General features: G+C 45.8%; 1 protein-coding gene across 8 annotated transcripts in view; it reads left to right on the top strand.

The window, feature by feature from the left end:
• The window catches only part of LOC144806278 (collagen alpha-1(XII) chain-like), a 655546-nt gene that overhangs the window by 353366 nt on the left and 280403 nt on the right, over window positions 1-21777 (top strand). For 7 of the 8 annotated variants that reach the window (XR_013606560.1, XM_078673198.1, XM_078673438.1 and 4 more), the window contains 2 exons: window positions 8642-8704; window positions 20221-20283. Coding sequence is in view for 5 of the 8 variants with exons in the window: in XM_078673198.1 (XP_078529324.1) it covers window positions 8642-8704; window positions 20221-20283 (126 nt within the window). In the remaining 3 variants the exon portion in view is untranslated. The remainder of the gene's footprint in view (window positions 1-8641; window positions 8705-20220; window positions 20284-21777) is intronic. The other variant, XM_078673317.1, reaches the window with a different exon arrangement.

The following is a 21777-nucleotide window of genomic DNA, read 5'->3' on the forward strand; positions in this document are numbered from 1 at the left end:
TAATAATTGGTTCCAGCGAGATTTAAGGGTTCTTTATCCCCAACGTAAAGTAATAGAACCAGCGGGCCCCATTAGTTCTCCTATCTGAGGCTGACTGAGCAACCTACGGCTGCCTTAATGGCATAACATGGTGAATAGAGTCAAGGTACAATCAAGTGGGGTCCTGGCCCTCTTACCTATCCGTCGGTGCCTCGATGTTGTAGGCGAGCGGAAGTGGAGGTAAACTGCAGCGGACACCCTCCTCTTTAAGTAGTCCCCATAGATGAGGCAACAAGACCCCTAGCCTGTCCCCCAACGGCGGGAACACGCCCGGTCCCGCCGGAGAAATCACTAATTTGACGCGCATGCGCAGAGAGGTGATCGAACGCTGATCTCTCGTGCATGCGCATACAGCAAATAGCGCATGCGCAGATTGAATATCTTTGATATTAACCAACTAATAAAGCAATCAGTGCAATTTGTACTTTAAAATTTGCTGTGGGTTAGACTATGACTTCTTATACGATTTCCATTAGTCGCTTATAGGGACAAGGCGTTCCTTTCAATCTGCGCATGCGCTATTTGCTGTATGCGCATGCACGAGAGATCAGCGTTCGATCACCTCTCTGCGCATGCGCGTCAAATTAGTGATTTCTCCGGCGGGACCGGGCGTGTTCCCGCCGTTGGGGGACAGGCTAGGGGTCTCGTTGCCTCATCTATGGGGACTACTTAAAGAGGAGGGTGTCCGCTGCAGTTTACCTCCACTTCCGCTCGCCTACAACATCGAGGCACCGACGGATAGGTAAGAGGGCCAGGACCCCACTTGATTGTACCTTGACTCTATTCACCATGTTATGCCATTAAGGCAGCCGTAGGTTGCTCAGTCAGCCTCAGATAGGAGAACTAATGGGGCCCGCTGGTTCTATTACTTTACGTTGGGGATAAAGAACCCTTAAATCTCGCTGGAACCAATTATTATTGTCATTGTTTTTACATTCAGAAAGACCCAGGTAGCTCCCGATGGACGGTTGTTATTACATCCATCCTATATTGTGGCATTTTGGTTGTGAGACACACCATAGCTAAATATGGAGCTATCTAGAGGCAGGCAGTAGCACTACTTTGCCTCGGAATATGATTGGAACCTTTTCCTCTCTGTGGGCTTGGTTGTTTATCGGGGTTTAGTTGGGCAGAGTACACACTACCACACGTCAGTTGGATTTTTAGTGTAGGGCAATTGGCTAGGCACGGTAAAGTTGTGTGCTTACTGTGCCTTTTTCTACACTACAGAGCGGGGCCTCATACTCCCGAGCGGTTGCCGGGTGAGGTGAGGCCGTCACCCACACAACGCTGGGTGAGTATCACTATGAGGCAATTCCTCATGTGATTAAGCTATTATGCTTTTCTAATGCAGAATGCAAATTATTCATGCAGTTGTGTCTACATTGTTCTCTTGTGTGCATGCTATGGTGTCTATGTGATATTGGGTGGTGCTTTACATTTTGTTTTTCTGGTTTCTCTGGTAGGAAGAAGATTTATTACTTCCCCTTCAGTGGACATTTAAGTATTCAAATTCTTTGATATAGATGTGACTTTCTAAGTACATGCTGTTGTGTGAAAAAACCTTTCACCATGATGTTCCATGTGTAGTTGCAGTAGTCAAACTTGCTATTATAGGTCCTGAAGAAAGCCGGGCTAGATGCCCTTTAAGGCTGAAACATGTCGACCACACTGCCTAGCGCCATAAGGTAGCTTAACTACCCAGCGTGTTTTTAACTTTTGACACCCAGATTTTGAATAATTTATAGAGTCTGGGTAGCCAATTTTAAATTATTGAGCACTGCACTTTTTTAGTTTACATCACTTTAGGATGCATTTAACGATCCCAGAAATTATTGTGATATTTATTTCTGTACCGGCACTATTTGGTCGGTTTTGGGATGGCATGAATTTCAAATTCCCACATGATGCAATCTCCACCACACGGGTGGTCTGACGGGAATTTTTTCAGCCCCCTGCCACCTATAGTTTATATGTCTGGTACCACGTGTTTCACTTGTTCACCAGTAGCAGCACACTGTTACCTTTGCAGGCACACACTTCTTTCAGACTTGATCTGCTCTTTTGTGTGTTTTATAGTTGTAGACAGGGGAGCGAGCAGACAGGTCAATAAACAGTCCCCCCGACCCTCCACACACCCTTTTTGTTACTCAGTCACTTGTACAACACACAAGAATAGTGAGAATTAGTTAGCGCTCCTGTTACGCCCTTGCACATAGAACTATGTAATGATCAATTAGATACAGTCTGTGAGGTGAGTGGTCTAGTTTCTGTCCGCTAGACCACCATATTTATTAGCGGGACCAAGAGTGACTCCTTCATTTTCCCTCTCTCTCCTGTTGTTATAACTTAAATACCAAAAGAATCACTTTCAAGCTCCTCACACATGCCTACAAAGCCCTCCACAATATCATACCAAAATACCTCAACCACCAACTCTCCTACACACCAACCAGACATCTCCGCTCCACCCATCTGGCCCTGGCCACTATCCCGGAGATCTGCAAGACCTCGGCTGGAGGAAGATCCTTTTCCTTCCTCGCTGCGAAGACCTCGAACTCCCAACCTCTGCATCACAGGCTATCACTGTCTCAGCTTCAATTCAGGAAGGGCCTCAACACCTGGCTCTTTGAATGAACTGCATGTCTTTCCATGAGACCCTGAGGGGTAATTAGTTGCTCTCTCTACAAGAACACTGATTGATTGATTGATCGATCAGCGGACATGAGAAACTGTCAATCAAACCTTTTTATTTATTGGTTTTCTGCTCAATATTATATTCCCTCCTTATAGCACTCAATTTAGATAATGCAAGGGGTAATTAGACTTAATCCTTTTGTTTAGGGCTGACAACCTCACCTCTCCCACACTCTGTGTTGTCTCATACACATTCTCCCAGCTAAAAGTTTTAGTATAGTGTATACTGTTATCTAATCACTTTGGGGCCGCTTATGATGTAGGTCAGAAACAGCTGCGACCGACTCGGTTTCTGACAGTCCGACCGACCAATTACGATGTCTCTAAACACTCTCCGGTCGGACTCTCATTGACTTCAATGGAAGCCTGTGTTCCGAACGACAACACAGTCTCCCACTGAAAAAAGGGGTGGTTGGGGAAAACACTGCCCCCTGTGGCGGGCACCCCATGGTACCTGCCAAACTGTGCATGGTTGGAAGAGGTCACTGGGGTACCCCCATGGGCCCCAGCCGGAGGCCTACAGGTGAAGAGGGGCTTGCTACGGGCCCCCAATGTCAGATTCTAACAGCTGTTTCATGTCCGGCAGGCTGATTCAGAATAGCTTTCAGAATCTGACATCAAAATTGCTCAGTCGGAAACGTGTCTATAGATTTATTCGAGTCGGCTCCGAATGACTCCTGGTCTCCGAATACTGATCGGAACAGATTCGGACAGCCCGAACGGTTTTCTTGCATTGTCATCGCTCGGTCTGAAAGTTTTACGATTCGGTCGGAAACATAGGTTCCAACACGGATTTGGAGAACCCGACTGTTGGTCAGAGCCTTTCCGACTGACATCGTAATTTTCCCCTTTGTGTTGGACATATTCCTAATTATCATCCATATTCTTATTTTTGTTCATTTCACAACCAATAGGATAACTGTTTCCTGTTGTATCTAAATGTAAAAATATTATAGAATCAGAGTTCATTGTCTCACATTTTCATCATATCCTGCAGCTACATTATTTTACTCATTCTATACAGCTTCAATGCAGTCTATTAACTCATACTGTTTCTAATTTCGTTTTCCCTCCTTTTATTTCTTCATCCTTTACTTATTATTTTTAATACATAATTGCATTATTTTTTCCTTACTTATCTTTGCTACCTGCAAATTACATGCATGTTTCTCCTATAAAACTGCTAAAGATCACATCTTTAAATGTACATGTACACATTTTATCAAGAAGAAAAAAATACTTACTTATAATGGGCATAACAAGCCATATGTTGCACTACCACAAGAAACATACCTTACATTACAAGAAAGTGATAAATTAATACGAGACTGGGTTGGCATGTTATACAAGCAAGCATCACTCCTAATACGTGGCCCCGTGATTCTACACCACAAAGGAAATGTGGTGTCAACATTCTCTTTAATGAACACTTACCCTACAAGATTCTTAAAAAATGGAAAGGCCTAGAAGGAAGAAACTCCATATTCGCAACACTTTTCTAATAGTGGGTTCAATATATGCCCAACAGATTCTAAAACTATCTTTATTTTCCAACTTAGGGGGTCATTAGGATGTCGGACATCTGTCCCCGCCCACCATCCATTTCCCCCCGCCATATTACTATGGCGGGGGGGACCACGGCGGATGGAAAGACCGTCCGCCGCTTTTCCACCCGGTTGACAAGTCGACCTGGCGGAAAAGAGTTTAATATGGTGGCGGTGTCTGCTAGACACCGCCTTCCATATTATGATGGGGGCCGACACATGCCTTTCCGTGGCGGCGGTGCCGCTACAGAAAGGCATGCAGGAATCTCTTGATGGGGCACGTTGCGTGCCCCCAGGGACTTCGGGGGATGGGAGTTGCACATGGAGGTGGGGTCTGCATTTCAATGTACAATGTGGCAGGCACCACGCGGGGCCTTTCACGTTGTGCATTGAAATGCATGACGTGCATTTTTAGCATCGCGGAGGGCGGTGCTTTCAGCACACTAATTACATTCAAGAACCAACTGTTTCTTAGTTTGTCCCCCAGTTTTACAATTGGTAACAGATGTAAATGTTGTCCCTTGTAGCGTACACAATCTCGATCTCACAGATATTCACTTTGATATAGGTCTATCCCAATCCCGGAAGCCCCGTTGAAGACTTTTCCACCTACAAGATAAATCAAGAAACACTTAAATTATGTTTACATGTTGAACAATTTTTAAAAGACAATCAGCATTCAGCCCCTAATGCACATACACTTTGGGGCACAGGGAAAGCGGTAATAAGAGGCTTGATAATGAAAGACACAACACTTCATAAAATACAAACAAACAACATTAGAATTGGTTTTGAAAAAAAAAATCTCTAACCTTACGATCAATATAATCTATATTTCGACAGCTCATGTCATAAAGCAAACAACAAACAGGTGTGAAGCTGATCTGCACAGCTTTGGGGCTCTAGAGTGTTTGGTAGAGATTAGTCCCTCATACAGTGTCCACAAAAGTCAACCGGTGCAGATGTTGAGGAAAGCAGAATTATATTGGTAACATTTGTGCCTTGGAAGGTCCCACCTGTCCTGATCAGTTAAAAACAGCAGTTCATCATGCAAAGCATTATTACAATAAAAGGTTTAAATTCATAAAAATCAAGATTATACCAAAATACAAAACAATTAAAAAGACAACAATCAAGGTATTACAATGGTTAAAAAAGTGTTGTGAAAGTGGGGTGTCGGCTAGCATTTATCTGGTGTATCACCATAAAGGCCCTTGTGTAGTGTGGCTGTGTAGTCGGACTCCGCTGCTAAAGCAGTGAACGGCTAGTGCATCACCTCGACTAGTGAGAGTGTTTCAATTGGGACTAGTGCTTAGTATCCAGGGCCAGTTATGTGCTTGGGACAATCCCACTACATGCTGTGATTCTTCTCTCTTGATCCTTTTTCCTCGTAACCCACATGGGCCCCAAGATCTTAGCTACTGTGCAGGTAAAAGAGGTCCGGTGTCTGATTTGAGGATACGCAAGGCATCCCAGTAGCTCTGTGTGCCCATTTGCTGTCAAGTGGGTTTTATCCATTTGGATCTTTGGCGCACGTAGGCTGGGCATGTGAACAGCACGTGGGCAACAGACTCTACTGCTGCCTTGCATCCTGGGCAGTTGTCGGGGTTTGGTTCCTTGGTATGCCACTTAGCTGATACTTCGTTGACAGGTAGGGTTCCCAGACGAAATTGTATATAGAGCTTCCTATCCAACAGAACCTGCATTAGGTTGAGATAAGGTTCCAAAAGTTTGAGCTGTTTGTGCATTTGAAACTCTATGGTGAGTTTCCCCTGGTCAGGCCTGGTGGAGTCTTGTTAGTCGATCCACTCCTAGTAGTGTCGCTTTACTGTATCTTTTTGTAGCAGGGGTGAGACTGGATGTTCCCACACTTCTCGGAGCCCTACGTCTGATGCAAGCTTAGTTACATTTTTGATCCACCCTAACTTATTAAAGGTATCCAAGTGGGATACTCTGTCAGGGCTTCGGCATATGACCGAGCCTTGGGGTTCTCGGAATTCTGGCCCAAAACAACAAGGGACGGAGCTTGATAAAGTCGCTTATGGGGCGTTGTCCCATCTCTAGCAAGAGAGGGGAGAGCGGGGTGCTTTGGGGCAAGATCCCTAAGGAATTTATTCTCTGATCTGCTGAGTTTGGATGTATTGTTCTGCACCATACTAGGCTGAGCTAACTTCTTTTAGGTTGTAAACATGCAAAAGGTCTGCCATGGGAGGAGCGGTGTTCTTTCCCTAATACCCCTGTGACGCGCTTGTGGGTCAGTGCCATCTTTGTGAGGTGGGGCTTCCAAGACATTTTATCGGAGAGTCTGACTCCTAAGTAGTCAAAGGTGTCAACTCGTTCCAGGGGCTCCCTCCTAAGGTTGGTTTACCCTGATAAGACGTGTGGGGGTGAAAGCCATGTATTTTGTTTTTGAGGTGTTTATTACCAATCCCCTGGTGTTGCAAAAGAGTTTAAATTTGTTAACTAGTAGCTGAAGCCCCGCCGGGGTTTTGGACCCCAGCAGGATAGCATCAGCAAATAAAAAGGTTACTACCTTTTCCCCACCTAGTGATGGGGCGTCAGTGGGCTCCTGTGATGAGAAAGTCACCACGCCATTCATATACAGGGAGAAAAGCGTGGGGGCAGGACGCAGGCTTGGCGAACTCCCTGCTGACTGGGATACAGTCTGTGAGTTGGCCATGCAAATCCCATCTTATCTGTGCAAAGTTGTCTTCATGCAGATGGATGACCAAGTTAAGCATAAGTGGTGGGATATCCATGTCTGCAAGCACGTTCCATAGCGTCTGCCTGGGAACTAGGTTGCAGGCGGTCTTTAGATCAATAAAGGCTAAATATAGACTGCCCTGGACAATCACTACAATTTTCCAATATAGGAGCAGGTGGCGAAATACCTGGTTGATGGTCCCTAAAACCAGCTTGATTTTGTGAAAGACTAGCGCTGTCTTCCGCCTATTCCTGGATCTTAGAGAGGAAAGCTCAGCAAAAAATCTCGTGCAGCACATCTATCAAACTGATAGGCCTATAGTTTCAGGGATCTCCTCTGTCCCATTTTTTAATAAGTGGACTACCTCTGCCCCCTTCCAGGACCCAGAAACTGAGGTACCACTGGCATTGGAGAGAAGTAGAACATAGCGAGCCCAGTTGTTAGTGTCAGAGAGAAAGAGATCTCCGGGATACCATCTTGCCCTGGGGCTTTTGATGGTACTATTTGATCAACGCAGCCCTTAATCTCGTTCACGGTGAAGAAATTGCTTCTCGAGGGCTGAATGGGGCTTACATGAGTCTCTTTTGGGAGCGGGTATGCAGTTTCTGAATAGAGCTTGTGAAAGTGGTTGTGCCCGACGTTCGCTGTAATTTGATTTGGGGGTATTGGGCCCCTGCTGCATCGACCCAAGTGAATAAGATCCAAAAGACTTTAAAATCTTTGTTGGCACAAGCGTCCTTGAGTTGCTGCCAGCGGGACTCGTCCCAAGCCCTTTGTGATTGAAGCAGAGTTATCTTATATCGCCTTCTAGAGGCTCTAATTAAGTTACTGTCTTTTGATTTAATTGCCACTGCTAAATTTGAGCTTTCGATTCTGCATTCCCTTGTATACTAAGAAGCTGGTCCCCCATTTAGTTTACTGGCCCTTGAGTTGCTTCCAGTCATGGTAAAATAGGAACTAATTTAATCTAAAAGGTGGGAGTCAAGTGAATCCACTTCAGCCATTCCTCCTGCACTTTGAACAAGGGACTGTATTTCGAGCGGTTCTACCACCAGATCTGCATCAATTCCTTAATCTTGTCTTCATGTAGGGTAACCTTCTGCCATTTCAGTCTGCGGAAATCGATAGATGGAAAAACTTCCTTGGGAATACTCAAGGGTTGGGTTCTGTTGGGGACGCTGCCCCAAAGTAGCTTCCTACTTAGGCGGAGTGGATTGTGGTCGCGGTCGGTAGTTATCCTGTCAGAACCAAGCACCTCAGTTTCCAAGTTGCACAGGAGTAGAACGCAGCAATTTACCCCCACTCGCTTCAGAACAATTCCGCAAATACTTACTTTTTAATTACTTGCGAATATGCTTCAACGGGGTGAAAGGGGTTGGGGATAGAGAAGAGACTGCCAAGGAATTGGAGTCTTCGTCTCAAGGGTTGTATCTCTGCTCTTTGTTTTATCCCTTGATTAACCTGAAAACTGTAATCACATTAATACTAATTAGTTCTGTAATATTCCTGACACATTCATATTTATATTCACGTAATCTCTACATATCCTACCCACTGTTTTCTTGACCTTTGCCCCGCTTCTATTAAGCTTTCTTGCAAAGAATAACTTATCACATGCAATACTTTTCTTATACTCTAAATGTTCTTTTTCTTGCAGAGGAAGTACTTGCGGTTCCAGGAAGCAGACAACTCGAACAGCAGCAAGCAGAAACATCTTCAGGTAAGTGTGAGTCTTTCTCTTCTTTGAGCAATTAATAACACTTAGAACAATGCACTCTGAGAGAATATCGGTGAATAACTAACTGTTCTCAAATTAGTCGAGCCTTATCTCTTAAGCGCGGCAGCGATTTGAGAGAAAAGGTTCCTAGCTCTTTTGACCTAATTCCATTCAAGGAACGCAGAACACTCGCTTAATAAGCTTTCTTCATTTCAACAAGTAACTCTAATTAGCTCAGAAACAATGTTGCGAAGGAGTAGGTAACATTCATCCAATCCATCAGTATAACGTAAGTGCAAGCCCAGGAAACGGACACTATCAAGGATACTTGGCCATGAGCAGATAGGTATCAGAAATATTATTATTTACAGAAGCAACAATAAACGACGAATTACGTCGCGCCTACCCTGACTAACTAACCAACGAGAATTTCACAAAAACGTCTACTCACGGACAACCTTCAGGTGAAGTGCGTTGATCAGAACTCGGACGCGATTCACATCCCAAATGTCTTCAAGGAAGAACAACTAGTGCACTAAAGGAAGGACCAAGTTGACGGACATCTTGATTTTCCTGTCATCAACTTGATGTCCATTTTCCACCAGGGCAATGGTACCTATATTGTTTTGACGTCTTTCCTCCCAGTGTGCCAGCAATAATTAGATTATTGATGGGAACTTTCTTAGAGGCTCTGACAGTACTTCCTCTCAAGGAAGTTTCCATCAATCATGGTTTATTTGGGAACTTTTTGTGAAAAGCCTCAATTAAACATGGAGCATGAACATCTGTGTGTTTCTTCCAGGACCTTTCATCTGTGCTGTAACCCTTCCAATCAATCAAGCAAAAGAGAACACCTCTAACTTTCTTAGAGTTAAGAATTCTTCGAACTTCATATTCACTTCCACCTTGAAAATCTAACGGGTCAGGAGGACTAGATAGACTTAAGTCTGGGGAAATCTTTTTTAAGAAAGAGACATGGAAGACTAGGTGGATTTTCAAATGATTAGGAAGAGTCAGACAAAATGTTACAGGGTTGATCATTCTTTCAATGGAATAGGTACCCACAATACGTGGTTGAAATTTACAGTCTCCCTTTAATTTCAAATTCTTTGTACTTGACCACACCTGATCTCCCACTTCAAGTTTTGGTTCCCTTTGTCTATTTTTATCAGCATAATGCTTATTATGCTCTTTAGCAATTTTTGAATTTTGCTCAGCTACTTGATGGATCTCAGCTATGTCTTTATCTATATACTAGCAGCCCGTCCCTACGTTGTCCGGGAGCAATCAGGCTCTCAAACTTCCCCAGCCCATCCCGACGTTGTCCGGGAGCAATCAGGCTCTCAAACTTCCCCGCTCCTCCCCGCGCTCCTGTCCGCTCCACGCTGCAACCCCACACTCACCTACGTCAGCCCACCACAGGCGCCGCCGCTCCTCAGCTTCAAACTTCACCGCTCCTGTCCGCTACACGCTGCAAGCCCACCGCGGGCGCCGCCGCTCCTCAGCCTCTGCAAACTTCACCGCTCCTCTGCGCTACTGTCCGCCGCTCCTCCCCGCGCTCCTGTCCGCCGCTCCTCCTCGCGCTCCTGTCCGCCGCTCCTGATGATGTCAGCACGCATGTCGTTAGCGCACACGGCCGGCGCTACTTCCAAGGGATTACTTTTTTTTAACGTATATTTTTTAAAGAACGTATATTTTTGGGTGGTATATAGCCTATGTCACTCTGCAGACCCTGACAATTCCAATGATTTATTGGGTGTTGGGATTGGCGCTGTGGTTCCAGAGTTTACCCGCCTCAAAGGTTTCCAGTAGTCTCTTTATAATAGTAGTATAGATTACTATGGTTTTAATTAACTAAAAAATAAACGTACTTACTGCATCCCGTTTACATTTTAGAAAAACTGGCTGTATTTACAAAAAAAATATAGCTTTATTTAAAAGCTGACTCCAGCAGGCCACCATGCCTGTGACTAACCATTCGCAATGGGTCTCAATTTGCGACCTACCTCACACACTGATTGGCTAGCAAAAACTGCGACCCACTACGAATATGTATTTTGTGAACTTCATTTGCAGAACAACACATCTGGTAACTGGTACATCAAGCTTCTTTGGCAAATACGTCGGTGAGCACTTGTCTGCAGTACATGAAGTCAGTTTCATTTTTGATGGTGAGATATGAGGAAGGCGGTGGTGACTAATTTTCATGAGACACTACTGTTGTGCTAAAGTAGTTTCATCAGTCAGTACCGCCTTCTGGAAGGTTGCAACTGATTTTTAATTGCACCTAAATATAAACAAATCAATGCATATTTGACAACTTTTCATGACATTGTTAAATTATGACGCAAAGGGCAGTGTTTTCACAGTATTTACAACATGGATTGTTGGGCCACGTTTGGATACATTATTCTAGGAGCCACTATCTGTAGTTAACATGTAAGTAACCACAAGACCTGAGCGGGGAAAGACATCTAATATGGCACTGTTATCAGGGATTTATCACTGCCTCGAATTTCATTGCTAAATCCTAATTCTGACAAAATGCCAAAATTCCATATTCTCCCCTGATTATTTTCTACTTAAGGGGTAACAGAGCCCTATTGTTCTGGTCTCAAGCTAGAGGCTCAGGGAACAGTCAGTGTACTGGTGGCAGTCTCAAGGTCAAGTATTCATGTGTCCTTGCCAGAGAATTTGCCGGATCAGTTCATCGCCCTCTACTGAGATTTCTTTTTATCGGATGTACAACAGCAGTCTTTCCTATAAGTAAAGTTCAGCAGGTTGTGGCATGAGCTGGGATACAATAAAGCCAACTCAGCCTCTCATTCTTTCGATTTCGGTCAAGATGAAGGTTACTTCACTGGAAGAAGAGTAGAGTGAACACACCATGAAAACACTTTAATTATTCGCAAATGTGTGTTTACCGCATGGTATCAAGTAGGTATTTGCCTCCAACTGTTTGTATGTAGAATGGATAGATCCTCTTGTGGGAGCTGGAATGTGCTTTCCTCTAATGTTCTTGTTTGTTGCTTTGTGCTTCTTTAAATCCATCTGTAAACTGCATTTCAAGACATAGTACATTTGCCCCCCTTCTTGGTTATCCTAAATTGTTTTAAATGCTGCTGATCGAGTTTCGACCTTTTATTGATCGAATGCAGCAATGTTTGGTCCTTGGAGTGTGCACCCTTCGTTACACTGGAGACAGGGCAGAGTGAAGCGTCACAGGCTCAGGCGGGTGGACGCTAGCCAAAGGCCTTTGTGCAGTGCACGTGGTGTTTTCTTATTCCATATCTTGGGGTTGGAATATACTCCTTCCGGATACCGATTCTCATAACAGTAAAAAAAAAATGCTCATTTTTTTAGTTCTGCGTTGTACAACTACAGATTTCGGTCCTACTCATTATATATTGTGCCTGGGATGTGATCAAAACCTGGAAACAAACTGTGTCGGGCATGATCCTCCACAAACTCTTTTTTTAAGAGTTGGGGGCCACTTGTTTAACCTACTTACTTGGTAAATATTTTTATTATCAAACCTCCTGAGCCCAGTCACCTCATCCTCACAACATCACTCGAGTACACTCACCTCAGACTTCCCTCATCTAGTCTACAGACTTCCCGCTATTGCCGCCCGTCTGTGTACGTTAAGGCATGCAATGAGGTCGCGTCTGCATTTGTAATCCGTCTTCGTTTGTAATTGTGAGCACTGTGTTTAACGTGCGGCGCTTGGAATTGTAATCCTTTTACGCGCACATTGACACGTACGGCCACCTTCATTAGGCGTCCAATGGGGCCCCCTGTGAATGTGAAAGAATTGATACGATTGGCAACACTCTGTTTAACGCGCGGCGCTTCCAACCACTGCAGTAGTGTAGTTTGACGTCGATGACAGCACACGCCACGCCCCCCAGTGACGGCCACGCCACGCCCACTTGTTGATGAAAGTTGTGGGCGAACTTGCGTTTGTACTTCGAATTTGTTTCATGATGCAATGGTGTGTTTAGTTTATAATTGCCAGCACTCTGTTTAACGTGCGGCGCTTCCGCCCACTGTAGTGTAGTTTGAGGTCGATGAGAGAGGACACTCCACGCCCCCCAATGACGCCCACGCCACGCCCACCAACACGGCCACTGTCGTTTAGAACGCCCAGAAGGGACTACTTTGCCCCCCTATGTTGTTTTACGTTTCTAATGTATATGGTGCCCAGATGTGTAGCCTATGTCCATCTGCATTCACTCCCCTTTCCAATGGTGTATTGGGTGTTATGATTGGTGCTGTACTTCCAGAGTTTACCCGCCTCAAAGGTTCACAGTTCTCTCTTTATAATATTAGTATAGATTGGACGGCTGGTACCTCTACATCGTTACAATCGATTAGGGAAGTCAGATGTCTGCCTGAATTTAAATAAAATGGTGTAAAACCAGTATACACATTTTTAGCATTATTATGGTCAAATTCAGCGGTCCATAGATAGTCTGGCCAGTCACCTTCTTTCTTTAGCAAGAAGAGTCTGAGGTATTGCTCCAGTTCTTGATTAGTGCGTTCTGTTTGCCCATCGTTTTCTGGATGGAAACTAGAGGAGTAACGGGTTTCAATGTGTAAACTCTTTGTAAAGGCTCTGCAAAATTTGGTAACAAATTGGGAATCCCTGTTTGTGATTAAAACTTTTGGAATGCCTTGAAGTCGAATGACATGTTTTTTTAAGTGTTGAACTAGTTGTTTTGCTGTGGGGATTTCTTTAAGGGTTCGAAAAGTGTCATTTTGCTAAAGATGTCTACAAAGACTAATATTGTACTATAGCCTTGACTTAAAGAAAGATCCACCGTGAGATCTAGGGAAACCGAGTGCCAAGGAGATGGAGGTGTAGGAAGAGGTCGCAACAAACCCTTGGGAGACTGCCATTCCCATTTTCCCTGAGCACTGGTCCCACATCCAATCACATTTCGTCTTATCTCCTGGTTCATGTGTGGCCACCAGAGGTTTCTTTTAATGAGATCTTCAGTCTTCTAAACTCCTTTATGACCGACTAAGGGGCTGTTTTGACATTCACATAAGACTTGGTTTTGCAGCTCTTTCGTATGCACATACAAGGCCTTCTCATTATAAGGTAATTCATTTTGAATTTCTCTTATTGGATTTTCATCAGCCCACTGTCTCATTTCCTCTTTCTCTAATGAACAACGCACCTCTTCTTCAAAGTTTTCCTTAGAAATTGCTCCCACAAAATTTTCCTCTAGGATTATTTTCTGATCTTCTATTTCCATCTTTTGATTCTTGGTGCCTATCCTAGAAAGGGCATCAGCCTTGCCATTTTTGTTTCAATTTCTGAAGGTAATAACAAAATCATAGTCAGCAAAGTTCAAGGACAATCTAAGCTGTCTAGGAGTGAGTGTTCATGCCGATTTTAAAAACTGCACATTTCTAAGGTCTGTGAAGACAGTCGCAGTATGTTACACTCCTTTCAAATAGTATCTCCACTCCTTGAACGCATCCTTAATGGCTAGTAGTTCCTTGTCTGTAATAGTGTAATTAGCTTCAGCTGGACTCAGTTTTCTGGAGCGGTAGGTCACCGGATGTAACTGCCCAGTTTCCTTATGTCTTTGGGAAAGGACTCCTCCGATCGCCAACTCTGAAGCATGAGTCTCAAGATGAAAAGGGTTCTATTGGGTCTGCATGTAAAAGGATCGGAGCTGAGGTGAAACTTTCATTCAGGGAGCAAAAAGCTTCTTCTGCTTCTCCTGACCATTCGGTATACAGCGGTTAGCACGCATTTTTTACAACGCGGTACTGTTACCACGCTACTTTTACCACGCAAGTCGTTACCACGACTTGCGCTGGGGGGCGCTCCAGGATAGTAAATAGTTTAATTTACTATCCAACTCCTTCCCTAGAGTCCACGGGGACTGGAGTTGGAATAGTAAATTAAAAAATGTACTATCCAGCGCCCCTCCACGCAAGTCGTGGTAACGACTTGCGTGGTAAAAGTAGCGTTGTAACGGTACGCGTTGTAAAAGTACGCGTGGCACCATCATACATCCGACCATTCAAAGATCACTCCTTTCCTTAACAGTCTAGTGAGAGGTAGGATTTTCAGAGAGAATTTGTGAATGAATCTCCTGTAGAAATTTACGAACCCATTGAAGCTCTGAACTTCTTTCACGGTGGTCGGTGATTTCCATTCGATGACTGCCTGAATCTTGTGTTTATCCATGAAGATTCCAGAAGCCGAGAGAATAAATCCAAGGAATTCGACAGTTGCCACATTGAAGAAGTATTTTTCCAACTTGGCGTATAAGGCATTTTCAATCAACCATTGGCATACAGCTCTCACGTGTTTTTGGTGTTCTTCTACGAAATCTCAGTAGATCAAAATATACGATCAAGCAGTTATTATTGACTTCATTCAGTACGTCATTTATAACATGCTGGAATGCTGCTGGTGCATTACAAAGGCCATAAGGCATGACTTGATGCTCGAACAAGCCGTACTTGGTTCGGAAGGCCGTTTTCCATTCGTAACCCTTACGAATTCTTATCAGGTGGTATGCCCCTCTCAAGTCCAGTGTGGTGGAGATATTGGCTTCCTTAACTTGGTCTATGAGAAAGGAGATGAGAGGTAATGGGTATCTCTTCTTGATTGTGGCCCTATTAATCACTCTGTAGTCAATGCACATTCGTAATTCGCGCCCCGCCCTAATTAGGCACGAACAAGAGTAGTGAGGAAACCGGAGACTGTGATGGTCTGATGAATCCATATTCCTTTGGGATTTCTTTGGTCTGTATTACACAAACAGAAACTCTATTTTCACAGAGTAGGGTTGCAGCATTTGAATTGTGTTGGCATGCCTCATGACCAAACCAATGTTCCTTGCAGTACTCTGAGTTTAATTTAACAGTTCCTGTGTTCCAATTAATTGCCGGTTTATGTTTGGTCAACCAAGGAAGCCCCAGGATGAGTTGGAACTGTGGGGTGTCTATCAAATTAAACTGTAACATTTCTGGGTGACCATTTGAATTTCTTAGCTGCAGGGGCTCTGTTTGACTAGTGATAGGTCCAGAAGACAAATTTGTTCCATTGACAGCTCAAACTGCCTCACTTTTTTCTTTTTTGATAGCGACCAATCCAATAGACCAAGGAAACTTAAGATCGGAGAAGTTGCCAGTGGCTCCTGAATCAATCATCACTGAGATTCTTTCTAAGGTGGTATTTCGAAATGTCAGGATCAATGACAGAATTATTTAACCCCTCCCGTGCTCATGACGAGCTCAGCTAGTCATGAGGCACGGTTGCGCTGTGCTCATGATGAGCTGAGCTCCTCATGACCCGCGCGACGCTCACACGCGGAGATAATTCCCCTGCTGTTCTGAGCGCTCCACGGAAACAGGTGTGGTCATGATGAGCTCAGCTCGTCATGAACACAGGCCACCGTGCAGCGTGACGAGCTCAGGTTGTGACAAGCACCATGGTGCTGCGCGCGCCCCCCTACCCCCAGCACCATGGGGGAATTAACCCTGCGGGGAAGGGCTTAATTATTTATTATAAGAGACTTGTAACGTATTGGCCAACAAATGATCCTTTAGAGTTGATGCCTGTTGGACGTGGCCCTTTTCACTGACATTTTTTTGCTTTTTGCTTCCCCTAACTCAGGATGTCCCCCCTTTATAATGTAGTTGTATAGGCCCTGCGAGGTTGTAATGCCTTGTGTATTGTTAAAATCAATGTTAGGTACAGGTGCTCTACCTTCAACATGGCTGCCACTGACCCCTGTTACTGCAGTGTGGTCTTGTTAAGGCGCATTCTAGATGCCAGGAGCTGGCAGGGACTCCAAACAATGTTGACATTCCAGCCTGCCTTGCCTGCCCACAGTTAGAGTAGGGAAGCTCCTGGCACCTTCTAGAATAAGGGCGGAGCTTAGTTTTGCCGTCTTAGAGGGTGGTCACCTGACCTGGGCCTATATAAGCAAGGGAGGGAAAACTTTCCATTCAGTTGGGACATCACTGACCTGGGGAACCCACGCAGGAGTTTTAGGCGGGAGGGCCTAGTCAGGGACATATGCTACTGGGAGTGACAGGATCTAGGTGCTGCCTCTTAAGCTGGGTGAGGTGTCCAAAGCTAGCCCCCTGATCTGGCCCAGTGGTAGGGAACCCCAGGGTCCATCTGCAGTGACTGAGGAGAAACTCTTCAAGCCTTCAACTCATCACCCCCCCCTCTTCCTCTTCAAGAAACAAGCAACTAAGGGCGCAGAACCATCCAAGCGCCAAGAAAACTGCTTCCTGTGACCAGAGACTGCTGGGGGAGTGATCAGGTACTGGACTGTGCTGCCCTGGGCACCCCCTGCCTGCAGTGGGCCCACCTTGCCCCACTTGTCTCCCCTTGACTGAACTATCCTGTCTTCTATTCTGCCTGCAGTCCCTGCTGAACTGTGAACCCAGCGCTATAATCGATTTCCCTGCCCAGCGCTGTATGAGAGACTGCCTCCCCCTCTGCCAGCATTGTCTGCTGATTGATTTGCCAAGCGCTGCCGGCAACCAGCGCTGTGAAGCCCCCCTAAGCGCTTCCCTGCCTCGGCGCCAAGCGCTGTACCTTGTCGCCTTGAGGCGCCTGAGGAGAACTTGTCCCCGCGCCTGCGGCGCCGCCCACGCGACGCCACTTGGGCGCTCCCGGCCTGTCTTGTGGCCGACTGCCCTGCGCTGGGTCCAGCGCCGACATTAACCCCCCCCTCGGCAGCCCCCGGTGCCAGGAGAGGACCGCCGCATCACGTCTGTCAGGCCGCCTGGGCCCTGGTCACGTGAGCGGGGGCACCGCCGCGTCATCGGCCGCGCCCCCGCCCAAGCCGCGCAGCCATTGGCTGCCCCGATCCAGCCCTCCTTTCAAGGCCGGCACCCGGAACAGGCCGCGACTCATCGCGGAGGGGGCCCGAAGCTGAAAACGCCCCTCCGCTTGGTCCCACAGTGTGTTTCTCGCCCCTGGCGCCGGTGCGCTGTAGCAGCGTCTGGCACCGCGCCGGGCCGCGAGAGGTCCCTCAACCGGCAGAAGCTTCTCCCGCCGACTCCAGCCTACGCAAGGGCCCCGGAGGGCCGAAGCAGAGAGGTAACCCCCTGGGGAGGAGGGCGGTAGGCCGAGTGTGGCCCGAGGTTGCCCCTCCCCCAGGGTTAACTGAGACTGGGCCCTGTTGGCCCCCTTCTGAATGTGCCTCAAGAGTTTGGAGGTTGGAGGGTTAAACATTTTCCCCTTGGCACCATATTTACAAGCCTGAAAGGTTCATAGTGCACCATATTTACAAGTCTGAAATGTTCACAGTGCACCATATTTACAAGCCTGAAATGTTCATAGTGCACCATATTTACAAGCCTGTTAATGAGAGGGAGATTCACTTCACTGTACTGAATTTTCTTGCAGGGGTGGACTTCTGTAGTATTCTGATGATCTGATCTGGGTCGCAAAACGATCTGTATTCACAAGAAGAGAAGCTTGTGGAAGGTTACTACAGGCGGTGTTCTTTGAAGTTCTCGGTTATACTGAAAAGTACTTGCTGTAATATTCTATCACTTTCTATGAAGTGCTATTTAGAAAGCGTCTATGAGAGGGTTAATGTGTTACTTTAATGCAATGTTATAGTCGCTTCTTGTAGGATCCTCCAGGTTTATGAAAGTACCCTCTTTACTTGACGAAGAGTTTGATGCGACAGGCGAGATTATTTAATGTTTCATTGCTCAGATGAGCTGGTTATTATTTTAATGATAAGTCTTACTGCAACTGCTTAATGAAATCCTTACCTGAAATGCTAATGAATTACCAATGCATTGATCTAATTGAAAGCCTATATAAAAGATCTTGATTTTTCAAATACAACTACTGGTGTGGTCTCCATTATTACGCCACTGTGTGTTTCATTGGATGTTTGTGTTAAGTGGCTGCTTTACACGTAAGCCCCTGGCTGCCGTCCTGCTCGAGCCAAGCTACCCCACGGAGAACTGGTGGTCCCAGTTCTTACAATGCCTCAGTCGCACACACCAATTCAACTCCACTTGCTGGGTGGGCTGCAAGTTTTCCTTCAACTGCATTTTGGGCTTCTTGGGACAAGTTTTCACGAAATACCCACTTCCTTCACAATAAAGGCACAATATGTTTAGTCTACTTCTGTCCTTTTCTTCTTTTTTTTTGTTCAATGGACCACAGATAGCACCAATTTGCATGGGTTCTGGGCCAGTTGAACCTTCTGTAGGTCTACTTGCATCGGATCATACCCTGTCAAAACGGGGTACACTCGGTCGGAATTCCTTCCTTTTTTCACCTTTCTTTCACGTTGGCGATAGTCAATCTCCAGAACTAAGTCCACCAAGGCCGAGATCTCAGTTGGACGATAGGGATCAGCACCAAGGCATCCTTCAGTTCGTCTCTTAAGCCTGGATGAAAAACTGCGGCTCTCTTATGTTCAGGCCACTCTGTTTCGACTACTAGTTTATTAAACTGAGTTAGATAAGTAACTAGTTCTCAATTTCCTTGCCTAAGCTCCAATAATTCATTATATCTGTAGTCTGTGAAGCTTTTCTAGTGTTGAAGATCCATAGAAACTCTTTCTTGAAATCCTCAAGATCATATATTATTGGGTTGTCTTTTGTTACCACGGGCATGGACCAAGAGGCACCGTCACCGCTGAGATAAGACACGATGAATGCAACACAGGACTGTGCGTCAGGAAATATGGTTGGGCGGCACATAAAATGAAGCGAACATTGCATTAGAAAAATATGAGTCTTTTGAGGGTCTCCACAGAAATGCACAGGAGGTGCTAGCGGGATTACGGGAGAGAGAGAGTGTATTACTTGAGTGGCCAGAAAGTTCATTGGCCTACTAGAGGATCCTCCATCTGGTAAAGTTTGTGTTTTAAAACCCCCTTCAGAACGCATCCCACTCAGACGATTAGCTAACTCAGAAGTTTCTCTCCTAGAAGTGATTATTTCTAATCTCAGGGTTTTATTTTTCTCTCTCACAGACTCCAAGTCTTTTTGAATACTTCCCAGGATTTCTCCCAAATGTTTTAAGTCATAGCCTTCCGCCAATCTACTTGGGTGCAATTGTGACTTGGGCACTTCACTTTGTCAGAACCAAGCACCTCAATTTCCAAGTTACAAAAGAGCAGAACGCAGCAATTTCCCCCCACTCCCTTCAGAACAATTCCACAAATACTTTCTTTTTAATTACTCGCGAATATGCTCCAACGGGGGAAAGGGGTTGGGGATAGAGAAGAGACTGCCAAGGAATCGTGGTCTTCATCTCAAAGGTTGTAACTCTGCTTTTTCGTTTTATCCCTTGATTAACCTGAAAACTGTAATCACATTAATCCTAATTCATTATGTATTCTTCCTGAAACATTTGTATTTATATTTACTTAATCTCAACATATGCTACCCACTGTTTTCTTGACCATTGCTCCACTTCTATTAAGTTTTCTTGCAAAGAATTACTTATCACATGCTATACTTTTCTTATACTCTAAATGTTCTTTTTCATTCAGAGGAAGTACTTGCGGTTCCAGGAAACAGACAACTCGAACAGCAGCAAGCAGAAACATCTTCAGGTAAGTGTGAGTCTTTCTCTTCTTTGAGCAATTAATAACACTTAGACCAATGCACTCTGAGAGAATATCTGTGAATAACTAACTGTTAGAAGGTGGTTCTGACATTATGGGCCGCCCGGATTTTTTGCTTTTTGAGCACCTAATTGTTGAGATTTTCCTGTGGGGATCCTCATAATCTGGGACTCACCCACAGTGAACTCATAATGAAGGAGTCTGCATGGAGATTTTACTGGTGTACCCCTGGCTTGACTAGGCCGCTGCGCAGCAGCTGGAGTATAGGGCACTGTGCTGGTTGCAGACTCGGGTGTACATGCCTGTATACACATGTAAGGGCTGCGCAGGGGAGATTCCTAGCGTGCACAGTCCAGGAGCAGCTACAGAGTGAATGGTGTGGCAGGACTAATGCAGAATTGGGTGGTGACATGGAATAGGCTTTATACACACGAAAGGAACATGCCAGGGAAAGTCAGTGTGTCTTACTGTGTTTTTACTTCATTATTTCCCTATGAGGATGTGGGGCCCAATGCTAAAATGACTTCCACATGACTTCCACAAAGCCTACAGATTCCAGACACGCACTAATGTCCAGTGTAGCAGATGTGAAAATGAGTATTCTGCAGAGTCCAAAGTCATAGTTGTACTGCTTTTGAGTCATCCGGAAATGTCATATTTCTCTGAGTCCCTGGCTGGGGTCTGGCAATGGCAGGTTAGATTAATGACCTTTCTTCCCAGAGTGAAGATCTTCCCTCCAAGGAGAAAAGATAGGTGGAGCTAAAGCCAATCCATCAATTGCTGTCGATGGGTGCCAGGCCCCAGTTTGCACCCAGGAGAGAAGGCAGTGAGGGGGGAAGGAGTTGGGTTTCAGAGGCCATGTGGCCAGAGACACTGGATGACGCCATTTCGAACTAACCCAGAGGCTGGACAAGAAGGAGGGAGCCGGGGCAGGGAAGTGATGTGTCGCTGTTTGATAGGACACACAGAGACTTTCTGCCAGCCCCCTACTCAACTTTTTAAAAGTACTTGCACAGGAAGAGAAGCTCTGTCTGGGGTGTGGTCTGCTGAGGCGAAAGGTCCTGGAGCCTGGTGCAATCGGCAGTTGGAAGGAGGACCCCCCTGACTGCCCCCCAGGCCTCTAACAGCACCAGAAGAAGAGCCCAGGACCGGTGTGCAGAAGGAGAGGCCTCTGTGCAGGGAGAAGAGAGGCGCAGGGAGCCAGGGAAGACCACTCCATGCAGAATGCACCCTCTTGGAGATCCGGAGGATGGAGGAGAGTGCTCCCAGTGGCTGGGGGATGCCACCAGGAGCAAGAAGATGCAAAAATGGGGCAAATTGGACTCCTGGGGGCCGAGATATGCCCCCGAGAAGGTAGGTGAACTTTGACCCTGCCTGGGGCTCCGCTGCCGGTCGCATTCATGCCCCCGGGGTGGGTCAGGTCCCAGGGGCTGCCCCAGGAAGAAGCAAAGCCCGTCGCACCCCCCGTGAAGATGCCCAAAG

This window comes from Lissotriton helveticus, chromosome 1_1, assembly GCF_964261635.1.
Source record: "Lissotriton helveticus chromosome 1_1, aLisHel1.1, whole genome shotgun sequence".
NCBI classification, from domain to species: Eukaryota; Metazoa; Chordata; class Amphibia; order Caudata; family Salamandridae; genus Lissotriton; species Lissotriton helveticus.